The 20,700-nt window shown below is 39.9% G+C and overlaps 2 protein-coding genes across 2 annotated transcripts in view; both read right to left on the bottom strand.

Annotated features, from left to right (window-relative positions):
* Positions 1 to 970: 970 nt before the first annotated feature.
* On the bottom strand, positions 971 to 4,649 carry LOC112465189. The gene is made up of 3 exons (XM_025032622.1): positions 4,337 to 4,649; positions 3,898 to 4,038; positions 971 to 3,680 (listed from the first exon to the last, which is right to left on the bottom strand). Exons 2-3 carry the CDS (start codon positions 4,003 to 4,005, stop codon positions 1,413 to 1,415), a joined length of 2,376 nt encoding a protein of 791 aa, XP_024888390.1. The 5' UTR covers positions 4,006 to 4,038; positions 4,337 to 4,649; the 3' UTR covers positions 971 to 1,412.
* A 1,692-nt stretch (positions 4,650 to 6,341) lies between these two features.
* LOC112464448 overlaps positions 6,342 to 20,700 on the bottom strand; it is an 83,689-nt gene continuing 69,330 nt past the window's right edge. Inside the window, exons 4-13 of the mRNA XM_025031433.1 lie at positions 18,377 to 18,566; positions 17,621 to 17,688; positions 17,033 to 17,197; positions 16,043 to 16,212; positions 15,769 to 15,960; positions 14,998 to 15,594; positions 14,723 to 14,924; positions 14,194 to 14,398; positions 13,905 to 14,034; positions 6,342 to 11,193 (exon numbers count right to left, since the gene is read on the bottom strand). Of these exons, the coding sequence (XP_024887201.1) occupies positions 8,475 to 11,193; positions 13,905 to 14,034; positions 14,194 to 14,398; positions 14,723 to 14,924; positions 14,998 to 15,594; positions 15,769 to 15,960; positions 16,043 to 16,212; positions 17,033 to 17,197; positions 17,621 to 17,688; positions 18,377 to 18,566 (4,638 nt within the window). The 3' untranslated portion in view covers positions 6,342 to 8,474. The remainder of the gene's footprint in view (positions 11,194 to 13,904; positions 14,035 to 14,193; positions 14,399 to 14,722; positions 14,925 to 14,997; positions 15,595 to 15,768; positions 15,961 to 16,042; positions 16,213 to 17,032; positions 17,198 to 17,620; positions 17,689 to 18,376; positions 18,567 to 20,700) is intronic.

The following is a 20,700-nucleotide window of genomic DNA, read 5'->3' as shown; positions in this document are numbered from 1 at the left end:
GGTGTTTTAATACGTCAACAAATTTATGATTTTGTATTTTTTTTTTGCAAAAACAAATCCTTTAAAAAGATCTTTGAAGTTACAAATTACAGAATAAAGTTTTTAACTATGTATAATTTAATTGTTATAATTATAAAACAGATCAAATAAAGATTAAAGTAATAGTTTCAAAAAAAAGTATAAAGACAAATATAGAACAAATATAATTATAAATCGTATAGAAAAAAAACTTCGTGGGAAAAATGTATCACAGTTAAATGCAATCTTACTGGGATAAGATTAATTACATAAGTTGTTATGTTAAATCAAAAGTTACAATATATGAATGCGTAAAGGTACGTTTTCGTTAACGCTCGATCGACTCGGCGCTCGCATTTTCAGCGAGCAAAAATCTTTAGAAATAATTTTTATTTTGTATATATCCGTAAAATATTACTACTTGAAGATATACTTAAAAATAAATAAAAATTTATCTATATGAATATATATATATATATATATATGATCTATATATATGATCATATAGATATATATATCATATATATATCTATATGAATAAAAAATATTATTTCTGAAGATCTTTGTGCTCGCTGAAAATGAGTGTCGAGCATCAACATAAAATTGCACCTTAACGCTTTATATATTACATTTCATATTTTTTAAAATTTTTCGAAATGCTGACTGTCATATAGTGTAAAAAATGTTAAAAAATTTACGGATAAAAGTATTTTACTGTCTTCAAAGAAAATTTCATTATCTCGAATACTCTAAAAATTTCGATAATTGCATTATTTACTATCTATTAGTATTTTTTTATTTTATAAGCGTTTTTATCATTTAATATAATTTGATTTTGTATTAACCTTTACTAAAAATAATTTTTTGTAATTTCCTTTTGTGTCAAATAAATTTTCTTTTATAATTGTAAATAATGTTCAAAAAGTACATATATAAATGTACATATGTATATATATAATTTATATTTTGTATCTAATACAGGAATGTAAAGAAAAATTATTTTCGTAAATGTAACTGATTGGATTGCAACGCGATCGATATATTAATAACCTTATTAAAATAATTTCATTAAATAATTTCATTAAATTAGCGTGTAAAAATAGAATTTGAAATGTTGCATTTTGCGAAAAGAATATGAGCAGTTCAGATTCACACACGGATTCACATCGCGGTTTTTATTTACAAAGTAATTGAAAGTGTGACCGTGTAAATCAAGAATAATTTGCATCGATGAGATTCACATACATACATACTTCGTATTATTAGGCTGCACAACGAGATAACTGCTCGGATGCTCTTCTTCATGTATTTACCTTCTCCCATACAAATTCTTTTTAACAAACTATATTTGGCAAAATATTTTTGTATGTCAAAACTAAAATATATTGCACGCTTCATCTTGATGTAATAGCAGATTCTTGCTCGAAATTTTCAGGTTCGACAATTTTTTTCATGGAAACGAAGTTAAATCCTTTTGTCTTTGCATTGCCACCTATGTTAAGCGTTAATAGTTCTTTATTGTTGTGCTTTTCGACGCGTTTATTCTGACTATTGATTATTCTTTTTACTTTCCTTTTGTATGTTTTATGACTTAACTTACGGTTTATTTTATCTTCCGAAAGTTCTTCTGAAAGCTTTCTTTGCTTTTTCGATTGGACGTCTGCTTTATTACGACTGCATATCGTATGTGTTTGGACGTGGCTTTTGAAAGTAGCAAGTGACGTGCTAGTATAATTGCATTTGTCGCATGCAAGCTCCTTCTGACTGGTGTGTTGATTAATTATGTGTTTTTTCATGTCATAATTATTGCTGAAGGATTCGTCACAAAAGTTACAGAAGAAAAGTTTCTCGCCTCTGTGTTTTGCGATATGCATCTTGAAATACCAATCAGTAGTGATATTTTTGGAGCAGTAGACGCAGAAGAAACTCTTTTTCGCTTTCATCGACTTCGGTGTTTTACGCACTTTTGATATTGGATTGCGCATCAGTAATTTCGAAGCATTTACTTGCTTCGTAGAAGTAACAGGAGTAATATCGGCGGCTGCACTAGCAGGTTGAATGGACGGTGATTTCGGAATGGCTACCGGTGCAAGATTTTCTGTAACGATGCAGAACTTAGGAATACCCTGCGTACGATGTAGCAACGACGGCGGACTTATCAAGTTGGCTATAGGTACCACGCGTATCGGTGCGAGAAACGTTTTAGGCTGAGCTGCCGTGGTCGTTAAAATGTGCGATGGTGATATAATCAAATTGTTTATCGTTATAGGCTGACCAGTAGTAGCTTGAGGTGAAACTGTGAGGCGAATATATTGTTTACGCGGAGATTCAACCGGAGCAGGTGTAGAAGTGGTACGAGTGGGAGCCGTAGTCGAAGTTACAGTTGAAACTGGAGCCGGACTTGGAGCTAGAGCTAGAGCTAGAGTTGGAACTGAAGTTGAAGCTGGATCTGAAGCTGGAACTGAAGCTGGAGCTGGAGCTAAATTTGGAGCTAAAGCTAGAGTTAAAGTTGAAACTGGAGCTGAAGCCGAAGGTGGAGTTGAAGCTGGACCTAGAGCTAGAGTTAGAGTTGGAACTGCAGCTGAAGTTGAAGCTGGCGTTGAAACTTGAGTTTGAACTGGAGCCAGAGTCGGAACTGAAGTAGATTTCAAGTGGGAATTTTGTTGTAAATTTCGAAATCTTACTTGACTTATCGATTTTACTTTGCTTTCTGAATGCAACGTGTTGCCGGAAATCACGGTGTTCTGCGATGAAACCATGAGAGGCACACTTCCAAAGATATTCGTGGCTTTAGTTATTTGCGAATTAATTTTGATAGGTTGAGCGGTAATCAAATTAGAACTGGTCAATTGAGTGCTAGATACCGAAGTCGTGATGACAATCGGTTGACTAGATACTTTTTGCGGAATAATGATCAACTCCTCGTTTCTTCGCAGCGTCTCTATCGTTGTGGCGAGATCCGAGTAATTGTGTTTCTTCATTCTCGCAATTTCCAAGATCTGCAATTCTCGCATGCGCATCCGTTCCTTCTGTAAATGCGATCTGTCCACGTTGTTATGAACGTACTCTTTCTTTCTCGTGCAATTCCTGTGATATATCCGAGATATCCATTTCTTATCCTTATTTCTTATTTCTCTAAGTTTTATTCCACAAATATCGCACATGTATGATTTGTCGCACCTGTGTAATTTTATCAATGCCCGGCGACAGCGATTATGATCGATACTTAATGCATCACAATTCTCATTTTTACAGTGTTTTTCAACCGGCGCGTTTATCTCGTCTTCCTCTATGCTCAATGCTAACATAGGTGACATACCATCTTTATCCACATACTGCTGTAGCGTCACGTCGCAAACGATATTTTCGCACGGCTCATAATGACCACATGATTTCTTTTTAATGGGTAACAGAGCGATTTCCGATTTCTTGTGCTCTATTTTTGAAGGTAGAAGATTGTCGTCTTCCTTTTCCTCGTCTGCTGTCCTGACAGGGAATATCGATATTTCGGATGGTCTTGTACAGTTTGACGTTGTATTCATACCATTCCTCTTGTGCCAAAACATATTATTGTCAGACTCGGCCAATGGTTTTGAAGAAATTGTCTGAATGACAAGGTTCGGTTGATTAAAAAGCCGTTTCACTGAGTCTGATTGCAACACCTGCAAACAATGAAACCCATGTGATTCTCAATTAGTGTGGTAAAGTGATGTTAAATTGTGTAACACATATATATGCGCGCACACACACACACACACCCATCCATACATGCATACAATAATTAACTGATTGTTTTTTGCTGCAAGAATTATCATTTAATGTAGCAGTCATACAATTTTTTCTTTTTTTTGCTCAACAACCACAGTGAATACAACTTACTTCAGACAAGGTAGGTTTTATCACATTATTCGGGCATATGTTGGACATTGTGTCTATGGATACGAGCCTGGAGGAAGTGGAGAGTGGTGCATATGCCATTTTTACCATGTCAACAAGTACGAGCGGTCAATGTAGGATTTTCTGTAATTGAAAAAGATTCGGTCTGCAAACGCGGCTACGGCTCGCAATCAAAAGGGCGAATTTTCGAGATTGTCGGCGGGCTTAGACCGCGTCGAAAGACGCGGTCACGCAAACACAACACGAGGCGGATAAATCGGGGTCGACTCGGTCGGGAGGGCAGAAAGTACAGTTTCTAGGTTAGTCAATTAATTTGAACAATCAAATCTCGAGATTTTTTGGTCGACTCCCGTACTCATCGCCTTCGGAGTTTTTGCGAGCCCGCCCCTTTCCTCCCGTACCTTCCTGAGAGGTTACTTACGAAACAGAGACTTGTCACGACCGATTCAAAGTCAGCGTCATGATCTGCGGCTTCTAACAACGTACACAGCGGCGATTCGCTAGTCAAAGCGCTGCACCCGTTTCCCTTTTCTTTTCTCTCTCCAGTCTCCCCCCAAAAACCAATTTTTTTTCTCACAGAAACGGGCGCGCGCGCGCGAGCGCGTTACGGCCGCGCGAGGCGGACGGAGCGCGCGGGATACGACTTCCCTCCGTTCGGAGAGTGTAGCATCCGCCGCGTGATCCCGGATCTCATCCGGGCGTTCGCGACCTCGCAGCCGACGGCGAGGTTGCGGCTGGTTGCGGTCGAGAGACGCGCATATGCCGCTCGTGAATTCTAGCGAAGAGTCGAAGAGGTGGCCGCCGCGCCTGCGTCGTAGCGTAGCGGGGCGAACGGCCTCGCTTTTTTTCACCTTTCGTTCATCTTTTCGTCACGCGGACAGATCCACGCACGACCCGAACTGTTACGTCAAATTGCGTTATTACTTCACGCGTCATTGCCTTTATGTTGCGTCGTGACGTCATTTTGTTGCGTCTCGCTACGTGGATATATGCAATATGCGCGCTCGCGCGCGCGCTTTTATAAGATTCTTGCTCGCGACAAGTTTGAGAAATTAAAAATGATAGAATTCTCTTTTTCCCTTTCTCGGAAGCAACAGATTTAGGTCCGAAAACGCAGTAGATGAATTTCGAAGCTTCGGTCTTCTTGGTCTTGCCCCCGGATAGCCAAATCTGTCAAGAACAGATTTTTTAAGTACCTGATGCTGCAAATGTCGATAGAATGTCAGCAGAAATGTAATAGAATCTATTAATAGAACATAATGGCATACCGCAGAGACTGAACAAAATCTGTCATTTCGTAATCATTAAAGTGTGATGTATTCCGTTTATAAAACGACAAATTCTCTGTTCGATTTGTGCTGTCAGAATTGCTGGCAAAACACAAATTCAATCTGTTTCGTTTTTACTATACTGCAGTTTGCGTATATTGGTATTTACGATGCTCCGTTATTCATGCAGTCGTAAACGTTTGATACAAATTCTGTCGGCAGAATGCCGATAGAAACGTGACAGAATCTAAATAACATCACAGATTGATTGCAGAAACAAAGAAATGAAGAAATGTACAGAACAGGAAGCGACTTATTGTTAGTAAATTAATAAACGTTAACAGTATATATGCTCTAACAGTTCGTTAACAAATTTGAGCGGAATATTGCAGATTGACATCGATTGCGTTAAGTTTATGCCGGAATCTGTCGCTTCGTATAGCCATTTGTGAATAATGTATTTTTAATTTTATTTTTAAATAGTTACAAAATGATAGATTCTGCTTGATTTCTGCTAGTAATTTACTGTCACATTATAAAGACGGGCTCTGTGGCCAGAAAACGCACGGCAGCCTAATGCAATTGATGTCAATTTGTTGCAACATTCTGCTCAAGTCAATCAGTCAATTTTGCTAGCATACCGCTAACAGCTTGCTTTTACTGAATCGCTTCTGCCCTATACATTTCTTCATTAGCATTACTTAAGCCTCTCAGAAGTCGAACCGATTGACTCCACCTTTGTAAATTTCTTCATTATAATGCCAGAGCACGTGATTAATTTACAACTTCATCAAATTTCCTTACTTTCACAAAGTTCATCAGTTTGACTTCCGAGAGGCTCATTTATATCTCGCCAGATCCTGCAAAGGTGCTTAGTTCTTAGAAGTTACGAGACGTTAGTCTTCTTTAAGGAAAACGTCGAGTTTAGAAATCGATCGAGGAGTATATATTACGTAAAAGACGAGGCGGTCTGTATGCTACGGTTAACGCTTAAGAATTAAAATTTAATCATTCCATACCTTGCATTATATAATTTACTGTACTCGCGTCCAAAGTTGATCTGGTTATATATGTATATTTTTCCTTGCGAGCCGATTTAATTATATTATAATTTCTGCCACAATGCAGAAATGTAGAGGATGATGGTTCAGGAAAGTGTTTAGTTGGAATAAAGACTTTATTGTAACATCGTTATGGGTTTTAATGTACACAATTATCGTAAACCGACGGCTAGGTAATTAATTATTGTAGTACTTATCTCAGCAGTGTCGATAGGATGCTACTTATCTTTGGTACCGAATGTACAGTATGTATTGCAATGAAGCCTTTGTTCTTGTTATTTTTGCTAATCGGTGTAAGACGAAGTGTTGTATTACGACCTCGATTGCGCGTTGCGCGTTGTACTTTCGAGCCAATTAATCGAATATTTGTATTATACAGTCGCAATTGGTGCAATCACTCGTTGCATTGCTATTCAATATTTGGTTTCTTTTCAACACATTTTAGTGATATTTATAACGCTTCTTTTACTTTTCTTCTTGTTTTTTTGAAAGAATACTCTTAGGGATAATACTTATTCATTAATAACGAGCCAGGGGTTGCTGAAGCAAGCCTCTTCCCGTACGCCGTACGCTAAAAACGAACGTCTGATTGTCCTCGTATCAAAAAGCAACGCACATAACGTCTCGCGCGTAAAGAAACAAGCGGAAAAAGCAACGCACAGTAAATGGTCAAAAAGCTTTATTGAACCTCTTTATTGAAACTCTGTGGTGGGATGATTTCTGGACGCTCCGCATGTAGGAACTATTACAAACTGGATAACGCTACGAATCAAAGTGTCGATTCGTACAAGGAAATTCGCTGCGCGGAAGGGAACAAAAAGAGGACAGTAAATGCACGAACGCAGTTCGACCGACAGCCCTTACTAGTTCAATAAAACCTTTCCTCAATTTCACGCTTAACGATAGACTCGATCGACGTTCAAAAAGCTGCTCTCGCTCTTTCTCGCGAACATACGTATAATATAAACGCGTGTAGGGGTAACTTACGAACGTAACTTACTCTCGGCGCGAAGGTACATCGTACAAAACTTCACTTTAACTCTAAATGCCTATATCTTACGAACATATTTACACGGGTATCAGTCAAATAAATAGTTTTAGTCTTTGCGTCTAGAGCGGCCCTAGACGAAGCAAGCCTCTGTTACTGATTTACGCAAAAGGATAATGAGAAACTAAATAGATTGCGTGACGCTGCGCGACCGAGGCCAAAAATATATTTTAGCGGTTTCTTGCCTACCTTGCCGGCGACGGGATATCACCTTAATTCGATTCGCAGTGTTGTGTTATTAGCGTGTGCTAACATCTCTAGACTCTCCTAACTAATAGCATTTCCATTTTGATTCCCACGGGATTCTCGAAGGTACACAATCTTGCATCTTGATCTCTCATAACATTTAATCTTTAGAAAAAAAGGGACCCTGCTCTCCCCCTTTGTTAACGGAGCTACGTCGGATATGACTGCGATTTCCGATGGCTTTTTAAAAAACTTAACGGCGCATTTTTTCAGTATGATTTATGTAGTATGATATAAAATAATTTGGTCGCGTCTAAAATCTGCTAGCCGTAACAATTTGGCGTAATAGTGTTTTCTGTGCAATATTTCTTTATGCATATACATATATCACAGAGGTCAATTAATTCCATACACGCTCCTTTCAGTTTCAAGCGATGGTTTCGAAAATAACTGTCGCTTACCTCGCAGTATCGCTTATAAAACGCTTAAGTTAAATATTACGGTAATTATTGGCTTACATAGGTACGCCTGAACGTCGGCAATGGATAGTCTCTACAAAAAATATGAGAATTTTCAAGTGTGGGCACTATTTACAAGTTTTCAATATCGCCTTTCTCTTATGCGGCCGCACACCTATCTTAATATTTCCGACAAGAAATATATTGTAAAATTAGCATTTTATGAATCTTAGAGGAAAAGACTCGATCCTTGTACTATTTTTTTTAAACTTCCGTTTAAGAGTTCTTAAATAAGAAGTTACAGAGATATATCGCCCTCGCGTGTTATTTACTCGTTTATACTCGTGCATGCTCACGATGTACTCGTTTACCATGGACGCGTATATCTGTTTACAATCGAGAACGATTCAATGTGACGGACTAGAATGTTTCAAGTATAGATTTCTCTGGCAGCCATCTCTAACGCTTTTCCGATCCTTTTGTCGAGCATGTTCGAGCATCAGGAAGGTCGGACTACCAGACTTTTTCGGATAATTGTTCATTTTCTCACTCCGCCGCCACCGACTTCTGTTCGTGCCATCAGTTTTTTACTATTCGCACTCGGCATAGTCCTCGCAACACCAGAATTGTTCTTGTTGGCTTCGAACTTTTGCTGGAGCGACGCCACGTTGGATTTACCGCTCGCCACTCTTTGTAGCGGATTCGTCCTCGCCGTTGCACCTCCGTCCCCGTTTTTGGTTTCCGTTTTAGTCGACACCTTCGGCGTCAGCGACGGTTTGGTAGCAGCGTTGCTCGCCTCCTTGGCGGACGGTGATAGCGATTTAGTCACGCTTGCGTTGCCAGTCGGAGACTTCTTCCTCTCCGAAAGACTGGCTGTTTTGGATGTAATGTTGAGTGGTTTCAATGGCGTTGTGGGTGTCTTCTGGCCACCCCTCGGCAACGTGGGTGTCTTCTGAACGGTCTTCAGCGGGAGACTGAACCTGGGATTGCTGCCTACAACATCTGGTGACTTCGTTCCGCCCTGATTCGAGTTCGAGCAGCTCGAGACCAGGTCCGGGCTATTGAACTTTCCCGGATTATCCTTAGGACTACAAGGCACATTTTTGACAGATACGGTTGTGTGTGACTCTTCTTTATCTAAGTCGCTACTCGACTTCCTTGCGTTCAGTTGCGTTTGTCTCGCGGTTGGACTTGTATCCGAGCTCTGTTTCGCCGTTGTCGAATTCGTGTCGGGAGCTTTCGAGGATTTCAGGGATTTTAACATATTATCTGAACTTTGTCTCGCGAGTTTTACGCTCGTCTCGGACGTATCTTTGGAGGTCGGGCTCTTCGCAATGTTCGGAGGCGTTTTAGTTCTATTTAACGGCGGCTTAGCTGGAATCTTGCTGTCTGTTTGGTCGTCTTTCTTGATATGTATCAAATGAGACGGTCGAGTTTTTGTTGAAGTGAACGGTTTGTATCCTATAGAATTCTCAGGCGGCTTCATGCCGAGCTCCTTGGACAGCTCGTCATTTATGTTAGGATTATTAGACTTGAGGGTGCTCAGATTACTTTTATCGACCGGCTTCAAATTATCGTTCGCGTCCGAAATATTTTTGCTCGGCTCTTTTCTCTCCACTTGCGGAATGTTTATCACAGATGGATGAAGGTAACCGGAGCTAGTAGTGGAGCTCGAAGAATTAAATTTGCCGGAAGTCGAGTTTGAATAAATACTACCGGGTATCTTGTAGTGGCTCGAATTCCCAGCATTCATGTAGCCACCTAGAGAGTTGTTGGAGCCCATACTTTCTAAATTTTTCGTCGCGTCTTCCCCGTTATCCTCTTTCTTCTTTCTGGTTAACGTCGAGGTGGAATATATGGAGTCGAAATTACGATTCGATATTTCCGATACGATCTCCGATAGCAAGCCCATCGACTCCAGGCCATTCGGACCACCGGACATCGCATCGATGCGTTTCGGTAGTTTATACTCGTTATCAGCCGGCGTTACATCCAATTCCGCGTTTTTTCTGTTCTTCTCCGGCACGGGTTCTTCTATTACCGCGTAGATATTATCGTTCGTGGGCGATTCCTCCGTGATCTTCGTCAGGGATGATTCTGCGATCAAATTCATGCAGTCGTCATAGGTGTTCTCCAGTGGCTTCTGAATGGTTTTCACCGGCGGATTCTGATACCCTGGTAGTCCTGGAATCTTTATCGCGCTCTCGGCGGCCTTCTCCGTCTGCGCGATATTCGGCGGACCCGGAGGTGGCGACGTGGGCCTCGTGCTGGCGGGGATACTGGTGGGTCTCTTGACGGGCGTCGTCTGACGCATCGAACCAAACGTATGGACCATTGGTCTCGACGTAACTTTGCTGTCTCTCATCGATTGAGCGCGCAGGACCACGTTTCTTTTTTCATCCTCAGTCGCTGGTACCACCGGGATGACCGGTGTCGGGATCTCGATCTCCGTCTGTGGTATCGGATTGGAGATCTCGAGGTTCCTCAGGATCTCCTTATCGATGACCTTGTTAGCCTTGTGATGCTGGTTTCTCGGTAGAGAATTCGTGTTTTTGTCATCCCTCTGTGAACTCTGGGAGTTGCTTCTCATGATACCGGAGCCAGGGCGCAACATCGACGCGATACGATTGAGTGTGCTGCCCTTTTCCGACTTCTTCTCGGGTTCCGGCAGAATCACGTTTGTCAAGGGCGTGCTGTTGGGTCTCTGCGGCTTCGCAGCAGGCACAGAAGTGGTCGGCGGTGGCGGGGCTGGACGCATTCGAGGCACGTCCGGGGCAGATCTGGTGGGTACCTTGGTTACCAATTCGACGGACGTGCAGGTTGTGGCCGCCAGTACGGGACTACTGATCAACGGTCGTGCCGTAGAACCAGGATTCAGCGGCGGCAACGCCGGTGCGGTCGAGCTTGGATCGTTAGAACTCAACAGATTGTTCCTTTGCGGGACATTGCACTTTTGCATGTTCGGCTTAACTACGTTTGTCTTTATCGCCACGGTAGGCATCCATCCGGGCGGAGGTGGAGCCGGTTTCGTCGGCTCGGCCAATTTGGACTGATTCGAGTGGATCGGCGTGATCGTAAAGCCCTTAAACTGGCCAAACATGTTGTTGTTGTAGCGCTCGTCGGTCTCTGCCTTAGGCAGTAAACTCACGCACGCGGGATCCTGACTCAGACTAGAATCGATCGTTTCGATGTTACGGGACATGGGACTGGAACGATCGATCGTTTTGATTAGCAATCCATTGTGGCCGCGATCGGTCCTGAAATTTGAAGCAGAATTATAAGCGGAGGGATCGAGGAATTTGTAAGCGCGCAACTACGATATACAGCTAATACTGATTCGTAACGAATCAACAAAGTTAACTAAGGATCTTTTTTTATTTAGTGTAAGTTAGAACGTAAGCATTGTGCAGGTCTCGATAAGGAAATGTGTTCGTATATCGAAATATTAAAATAATCTAGGTAAATAAGAAATAACGTAAATTTTAGGTTTTTTACTACATACTACAGTTTAGTTGTATGTATGCTCCAACACATGCGCGTATTTAACAACATTCGAAAAATAATCACGTACAAGCATTTTTTTCAAATAAGTAGCTGTTCATCGCAAGTCCAAACACATGCACAGGCAAGAAAATTGCCGGGAAATATTAGTTTTAGATTAAGATATTAGTAGCAAGCGTTGGAAAAGAAGGAAATCGTTGATTACAAAGGAAGACTAAAAACACCTTATATCAATACTATATTTATTCAATAATAAAATTGTACATGTTTATTTTTTTTTTAAGTATGAGTAACATTATCGGATATCTGAATTTCATATCCAAGGAATGAGTAAAGAATTCAAAGAATTCGTTTTTTATCATTAAAATTAAGTACTTCTTAATTATTAATATAATGAAAAATGGTCATTAAAACTGAATGTCCAATGTAATGTCTAATTTAAGTTGTCGATTTTCATAAAATGCAAAGAACCAGTAAGAAAAGAATCTTCATTCATGCTCATGCTCACATAACATGTTTCTGCACATGCTCTATACGTTATAAATAATCTCTTCAACAATCTCCGCCGTCATATGGCGCAATATGTCCATATAAAATTTACAGTTTCTATAGTTCCTAAAAATTTGGGCATAAAAATTTGAACAGTATTTTGTTCTGAAAATTTAATTAGTCTTATTTAACATTGGTTACATAATGTGTATGCAGTGACAGATTAACAACTTGAAAATTGTGAACAAAGAAGCCATAGATATATTAATAAAGAAAATATTTTTTATTATATAAAATTTTCGCATTGCAAGCATATACATATATTAAAATTGTGATGTAGAATGCTGTGCATAAAAGTTGCTTTCATTTACGTAACTTTTATTCTTTTTTTGTGCATAATTAATATGTAATTAGTAAAATAAAGCTCTAAATTAAATAGTGTAAGTTTGCGTACAAGCACACAAGTCGCTAAGAACAAAATGCTGTTCATCGTAGTCACATTCTTATACTTTTTAACTTTATAATATAATCACTCAATTCATATTGCACCAAAGATTTATTTAATATGAACTAAATAAAAAATGTGTACACATTAATACACGTAAAATCCTACATTTTATTATTGCTTATTTCATAAAAAAATCTGTTTGGGACAGATTTGATCACATGATGATAAACAGTATAAACATGATAAATTTAATATCATTTAGATGCTTAGCTACTAATCTAATATTTTTCAATTTGTGTAAAAATATTAATATGATTTGAACTATAACAATATATTGGAGCATTATTACGACTATTAGCAGTTGCAATCACAGTAGGAATTACTTTAATGCATTTTGGCATCCAGTAATGTCCAAATATTGCTTTTATGTAAACCACCACCGCGTTTTCAAGTCCCCATATTATAATGCAAAAATCATAGCTGGCAAAAAAAAATGCACTATGATGTTCGCACTAGCCCGAATAAAATTGTTCTTAAATATATCTATTTCATATTTATTATTTAAGAAATATATTTAAAATAATATCAAAATTTCTTTTAAATTAGCAGAAATTCCATATTGAGAGAGACAAAGTAAATATCTTTACTTTGACTTTTGAAAATAACGTGCTTTAATCGAAATGATTCTTTTCAAATCTATCGTATGTAAAGATAAGTTCTATTATTGTTTATATTCTAAAACATAGATTCAAAATTTATAAGTATCGCGATCCAATGCATAAATAGTAAATTTCTCTAATAATACGTAATAAATTTTTACGTAAAATATTTGCACGTAATGAGATTCATACAAACAGATAAGAAATCGCTTAGATCTTTGGTTTTAAGTTTTGAGCAGGTGCCGGTGGGGGCGGCGGTTTTTTATTGTAAAATGGAGCAGGCTCCTTCGAATTATTAAATAATACATCTGGCGTAACGTCAGACGTACTGGCTGGGCTTTCATTCAAGTGCTCGAACTTCAATTCGGTGTTGAGCGTAAGTCCTTTATCGTTCTTAGACGATCTTTTCTGAATCTGCTGAATGCGCTCCGATATTTTGGAGCTTAATTCCGATCTAAGTGGAATGATTTTTTTCGATTGGACTTCAGCGGCGGGTACCGATAAATTCTTATTATAAACCTCATGCATTTGGGGCTTTGCGCTAACATCCGGCTTTACGTTGCTGAACAGCAATGACTTTCTGTATTCGATATTATTACTACTCTTAATAGCATCCGGATTGGTGGTAGATATTAGATCAGCCTTAGTTATCTGAAGCGGCTCTTTGACATCGTCACTAATCGTGAATACTTTATTATTCGCGTTACGAGAGGTATTCTTTTTGTTCGGTACGAAATAGGCGGAGATCATTATTCGCAATCTGAAGAATTTACTACCGGCGATGTATTGTGTCTTTACCGGCGATGTAGGAACACGTAGTGACTTATTGGCATGCGGTTTCTTTTTAAAACGGTCGAGACTAGATACGTACGTAGACATCACATCCTTCTTCCAATGCTGTCCGGAATTTCTGACGTACCAGACGCCGAATAGGAGCAGAGCTGTGGCGGGCACCACTCCCAGAAAGATAACGTAAAGCGCAGTTATGAAATCGTTTCTCGCTTAAAACACACAAAATGAACATTATATAGCATAATTGACATTGATAAAATATACACTTAAGTTAACATGTCTCATTAAAACATCTCTTCAGTTTATTTATCAAAAATTACTTCTGCTTCTTATCAATTAATAAACTAGACATAAAATAAAGTAGTTACCGTTGGGATCATCGGCTGGACCACTATCTTCGGAACCACCAACTCCAGGCTGAAGGCAGTCAGGTGGTCGAAAACCACGATTACAATGGCAATGACCAAGACTATTACACACTCCGTTACCATTGCAATTATTAGGACAATTTTTACCGCCAGAAACGGACGCTCTCAGATCCGCCACTGACATACATCTCTGATTTACGCACATCTAGATGATATAAGTAAATTACAATTATTCAAACTGTCCCAATTGTTATATACTATATATAAATTATCGTTTTATAAATACAAATATTCTATTGTAATCTTAAAATAAAAAAAATCTGAAATTATTACATAGTTTTATTATCGTTTAATTATAATCATAACATAGATTGACACGAAGTTTAAGAAATCTACTGGTACTGCAGAGTTTCATCATTTCAGTTCAATTATCATTTTATCATTTTATTTTTATCTCTCTCTTAACTTGGCAATTACTCTGCATATTTATTTTAATCTTAAAAGAACTCCATTGTTGGAAATATTTTACCTTTCCGGGTGCACATTTGGCGCCGTCCGGTGCAAGACCAGGGTCAACCTGGCTCAATCCGAGATCGACTATGGCCGAACGACATGGAATTATCTTCCCACCATTATTGATGAACGAATGACTTAAGGTCGCGACTGATTCCATACCAAATTCTAGTCGTTCGTTCAAGTGTTTGCAGTGCAGCATGCCGCAGAGGAGATTTCTACAACACACCCATTATGCTCATGACAAAATCTAACGTGATATTCCTCTCGTATATGATAAAATCAACTTACTCATCGTTACACTTGATGAAACTTGACTCGAGGCGATTGTAGCCGCAGTTACCGTTTTTAGTACCCTTATTGTTCATCTCGTAACACTGCGTGTCGGAGGACCAACCGGTGGGACCCCATAACAATTTACACTGATCGTCGTGAGTCCTACACGAGCCTTGATAGCAGAAGGCCTTGCCCACGCTGCAGGTCTCACCGTCCATCTTAAACACGTCTGACGGACAATATTCACTCTGACCAGTGCAGTATTCCGGCAGGTCGCACTCGTGTTCAGCACTTCGGCACTCCGTGCCTGCAGTCTTCGGCCTGCAAGTCTTCAGATCGCAACATTCGCCTGTCGCGCAGCTCGCATTGCTGTGCAGCATACAGGTGGTCACGTTGCAGCAGGGATTGTCGCAGTTCTCCTTCAGACCGCAATCGCATTGCTCACCCGGCTCGACGAATCCATTACCGCATATGGGACTGTCGAAGAGCTTCTGCGGCTTGTTCCTCAAGCAGTAATCCATGCCATGCTCGAAGGCTAAAGCAAGGTGTTCCAATGAACATGTGGACCAGTGCGTTGGTCCGGACGAGCCACTAGACGACGCCATTATACATCTACAAAAGAGATACGTGCATTAGTAATTGGAGCTGGACTAGATTAACAATATATTACACAGAGAGCTTGCGATTTTATGGAATTGTTAATTTTTATTTTCGGATATCAAAAAATAAAAATTTTTTGATACATTGAATGTTTAAAGTATTGGAGAGGTAAACTATATGACGTACTTCTCTTCAGGACAGCCGCAATCCGGTCCGTCGTGCTCCATGCCAAAATTGTGGCCCATCTCGTGGGCGACAGTGGCCGCGACCAAACCAACGACGTTCGAGTGATCCATGGAGACGCCACCGGAGAATTCATAGGTGCATATCGGTCCCTTGAGAGCCTTGCCGACTACGCCGCCGTCGAAAGTGATTCGCCTATTGCCGGGAAATAAATATCAGTCATCGCTATGTACGGCTAGATGGAATACATATAACTTAGACATATCTGTACACTCACGTCAACAGCTGGGCGTTATCGTTGGGAATATCCTGAACCAGCTTCTCCCTGCGGTAGCGCAGGAAGTTCGACAGCGTGGTGTCGCCGTTCGGCGAGAGTGCTATCTCGTCCGACTCAGACCAGACCTGCACGCCGACCAAGGCGATGAATATGTTCAACGGCATGTACAGCTGCAAATACACGGAGATATACCGTTCCGTATTTTACATAGGGATTTCGCGGTACCGTGATACGCGGTAAGGTCGAGTCAGCGCTAATTAATCTCTCTCTGTCTCGCTGTGTCTGAGAGAACGTAGAATATACAGGACGACGACGCCCGCGTTCTCTCGTTTGCGGAGATATTAGGCCTGAATTGAGATCCGTCATTGTCGTTGCTGATAAATTAAAAGTAAAAATGGAAGCAACTTCGAGAAAACTAGTTAACAGAATTCAACTTTCACGTAATTTTTGAAGTGTGAAATAATGAGTTTAAAATTATAAAAAAGTTTTGCCTGGAAAAATTATGTATATATATATATATATATGTATAAATGTATACATATATATAATTTTTCGTGAAAAAAGTAATATTTAAATTTTATAATAAAAATGTGTCGATTGTATAACAATTTTTGGAATATAATAATTTAAGCTTTTAAGCAAAGCATATGTACAAGTGGATCATACATAATTATTTTAATAAGACTATTAAAGTTCTCGCGCTCGACATATCTCCTTTTTGGAGAAAGGAAGACTCGCACATCCATGTGAATACAATTATGTATACATGTAACAGCCAATTACCCCAGATAAAGTAAAATTCGTGGAACAGCTAGAGATACATTCTAGAGAGATATATTTTAGAAGAAGAAGGAAATCGCAAATGTTCAAAACGACTAATTGGATAATGGAGTTGTTGAATTAACGCTGCGCGCTTCAGATCGTTCTCAGTCGACTTGAGGTCGAAAGGAATTATACGTCCAATTAAGTTACGACGGCGACGTTACTTACAGCGTTGATAATGTTGGCGATGTCCTTACAATGTTGATGCACTTTGTCCAGGTTCTCGTCGAGGGCGGTATATTCCTTCTTGTCGATTACGAGTACTAACTCCACGTAACGCGATTGTCTATTCGCGTTGTAGGGCCCACGGATAATTTCAGCCGCTCTTTTGTGCTGTAAAATAGCAACACAACAATGTGTCATAAAATCATTACTTTTAATTTTACTCATAAATTAACAAAGATACAAAGTGGTAAAATAAAATTGTCATAACAGTAGATGTAATCGTTAATTGTCTCTTTTAGAAATCTACAGAAACTTTCAGTGCTAATTTGTTAATTGTTAATTGTTAATTGTTGAAAACTCTTTAAATTTTCTCTAAGCGCAAGACAATTCACGACTTCTCGTGACTATTCACGATTTCTCCAACAAGAAGAAGAAAAGAACGGAAGAAGGGTACACACGCAAGACACTGAGGGTACCAAGACCCCTGCGACTACGTTCTTTGAAGTCGTATAATTTACCGGGGAAACAGTTTGCGCGAAGTCCTTTTTCTCTTTCCTTTTCTTTTTTTTTGCTGTTGCTTTGTATACATACCCTGGAGAACTTTTTAATCTCGCGATGATCACGAGGGAGAACGTCGTGCGGCGGCGTGCCTTCGTAACCTGCAACCGAGGAAAAACGTCAAACAGGGATACGATCGTCGGCAGCAGGATTCTCGGTAGGACCGAGGAGAGGACAAAGAGTCTTCGTGGTCGGGGCCTTGCTCTCACATTCGTTAAGACCGTTAAGGAGAGACCAGTCTTCTCGAGGCGAGTCTTTGAGCCTGTCTGGGGCATTGCCACCGAAGGACGGAGTACCTAGCTCGTGTGCTCGCCACGGAGACTCTTCTAAAGGTGTTAAAGGTCGTATTTCTGAGAGTCAAAGTTCGTGAATACTTTTAAAGAAACCCGTGGAAATTGCCCCGGCGATCCAGGAACTCCCGTGACAACGATGACGGATACGATCTGGGTGCGAATAACTTGCCAATGTATTGGTAAGTCAACCTGTATTCGTCATGAAATATCTGAGATTCTAATTACAAATTCTGTTAATTTTTCGTAAAATATATCATGTATCTTTTCGAGATAATAATCGTCTAAATTTTTTATAATTCTTTTAAAGAAGTGAATATTTGCAACATTAATTAATGTTCGAAAATATTGGCGTGCACTAATAATATTAGTCATTTTTTCCCAGGCAATTCCTCTCTTCTGCTTTTTACATTAGTAATAATGTATGATATGTGATTCTTGCAAAGGAGATTGAGATATAAACAGTAAAATAGGGACGGTTCAGTCACGAGATGCTTACCACACGTATTATTGGCAATGAGATCGCTGTGCTTGTAAAGGTAATGCCCGGAATCCAATCTCTCATCTTCCGGATGGATGTGATGAAGATTCTCACCATCGAAGATGACACCGCGCAATCCTCTGCAAGTGGATAACGCCACCCACGAGCCAGGAACATCTCGAACGCTACCTTGGTAATGACAGAGTTCCTGCAAGATTCACGCAATTCACGAATGCCATTCGCATAAGATAAACGGTATTAAAAGAATTCTCTTTATTTCTTCGAGCATTTTAAATTTGTCGACATTCATGAAATTCGCTTTATCGCGTGATTCGCTCTTTCCGGTTCACGTACCTATATGCGCGTTTCTAATTTTCTCTTGTAACAAGTATATAATAAAATTGCGGAAACGTTTTCTCGCAAAAATAAAGATGCAGTTATTCACGAATAAAGGCACACTTCTAATTAGATTTATGTTTTAACTTTCTATCTTGATCCTTTTACTATGTCGAAATATAGAGTCGACATAACGTTTTGCGGAAAGCTTTCACATTATAGTTCTCCAAACATTCGTGATTATAATTAGCAAGCAACATTTTTTAAATCTCTATAAATGTTTCGAGAAATAGTCTAAATAAATTGCTGTATATTGAATTGATTAAATTAAACCGACTGAATAATTAAATTGAAAATTCGCGCTTGTTTGTGAGAAATAATTTGGAGCGCAAAGGTTTACATATATTTGCTTCAGTTTGATCTTGTCTCAAGTCAAATTTAATTTTTTAAATTCTCTCATTAAAAATGTCTCTGAACATTTAGCCGATTCGTGACACTTATGAATCGCGCGGCATAACACGTCGAGAAATCGAGATGCCCGTGCGCACCGGCTGCAGTTCGCGGGCTTATCTCGGCCTCTCAGATGCATCGGAACCGTACATCGGCTCAGTACAAATATAGTTGTCCCAGATTCTGGGCATGCACACGCTGCTTGGCGAACCCCGGCGATTTTTCACGTTCCTTTTTCCGCCGCGAGGAAAACGAGGGAGGAGACCCGTTACCTCGGAGAGCAAGCACGTTACTCTCCCGAAAGGAATTGCTCCAACAAAGAAGCACGATCTCGGAGGCAAGGGGAGTATCGGGATCCTCTTTGAAACGAGGCGCTTTCTCCGTTACGAGAGCCATCGATCGTGGTCCATTATCCGATTGCCGTATAGGAAGGTGTATACTGGCGACGTGACGGGCGAGATTGAATTAACGACAGAGAACGTGTCGGTATCGTTAAATCGTCGTATCGATTATTTAATGCAACCGCGACTCTTATTTATTGCCGATGACGCAGCAGCTCGCTCGTGTCTCGATCTTATTGCAATGCCGTCCTTCAAAAATGCCGCAGCAAAGCTGCTCATTGCGGAGATTCGATCTCGATGATGCTTGAGGTCGATTTGTCCGCAGCGTAAACTTGCTCTCGTTATTGAAAGGAAATAAGAACGTCGCTCTCCTTAACAATTTAAATATTGAACGATGTAAGAATAGAGAAAAAACAAATCAATTACAAGGATATTTGCGTACTCATGCTTGAATATCGAATGATCTAAAAATTCAAAGATTCCAGTAGGCGTGACGCTAGGGAACTAGGGATTCATATCCAAGGATTTGTGTTATCGCGTATTTGAACATTCCACAGCGCGATGGTTGATAATTTTTTGTTAAAGAAAATAGAACGGTCTTATCGTGCAAAATACTTTTCACAAATAGTCGTTTATTGCCCTCGGGAAATTCAAGGCTTGACACATTGTGTTTCCAAGTCACGGTGCAAAAATTTTGCATGTGGCGCTCGCATAAAATATCCTTGTGCGCATTTACGCGTTTAATTCACATAAGAAATCCATCTACGTTCGTCCAAGGATGTAATCACTGGGGCCCGCGCTGATATATAACGAACGGATAAAGCGTACGACTTGATTCATTGTCGGATAAGAGAAAAATTTTCGCGAGAGCGTAACGCGCCATGCCCCATGGAAAGCGCGTTACGAGGCGTGTCGGCGGAATATGAAATTTTGTATTCGCCCACGGTAAGCTTATCCTCGCTTCTATTAAATGTAATATCGCGTGTGCGCCGCATCGAGGATTATGTAGATTTATATCACGAGAGCTGTGCGAAAGAAAAATACATTTCCTAACAGCCGCGTTCTTATTACCGGGACGTAAATTTCAGAACCGCGTTGAGAGCATAAGAACGCTCTATCTCCTCGTAATAACCAACTCTCTCTCTCTCTCTCTCTCTCTCTCTCTCTCTCTCTCTCTAATCGCTTTTCTATCCGCAAAATTATTTTTATATCAAG

Source organism: Temnothorax curvispinosus, unplaced genomic scaffold (genome assembly GCF_003070985.1).
Source record: "Temnothorax curvispinosus isolate PA1 unplaced genomic scaffold, ASM307098v1 QBEX01001498.1, whole genome shotgun sequence".
In the NCBI taxonomy this organism is placed as follows: domain Eukaryota; kingdom Metazoa; phylum Arthropoda; class Insecta; order Hymenoptera; family Formicidae; genus Temnothorax; species Temnothorax curvispinosus.
Note: the sequence above shows the minus strand (reverse complement) of the source record. Positions and strands in the feature narration are given on the sequence as shown.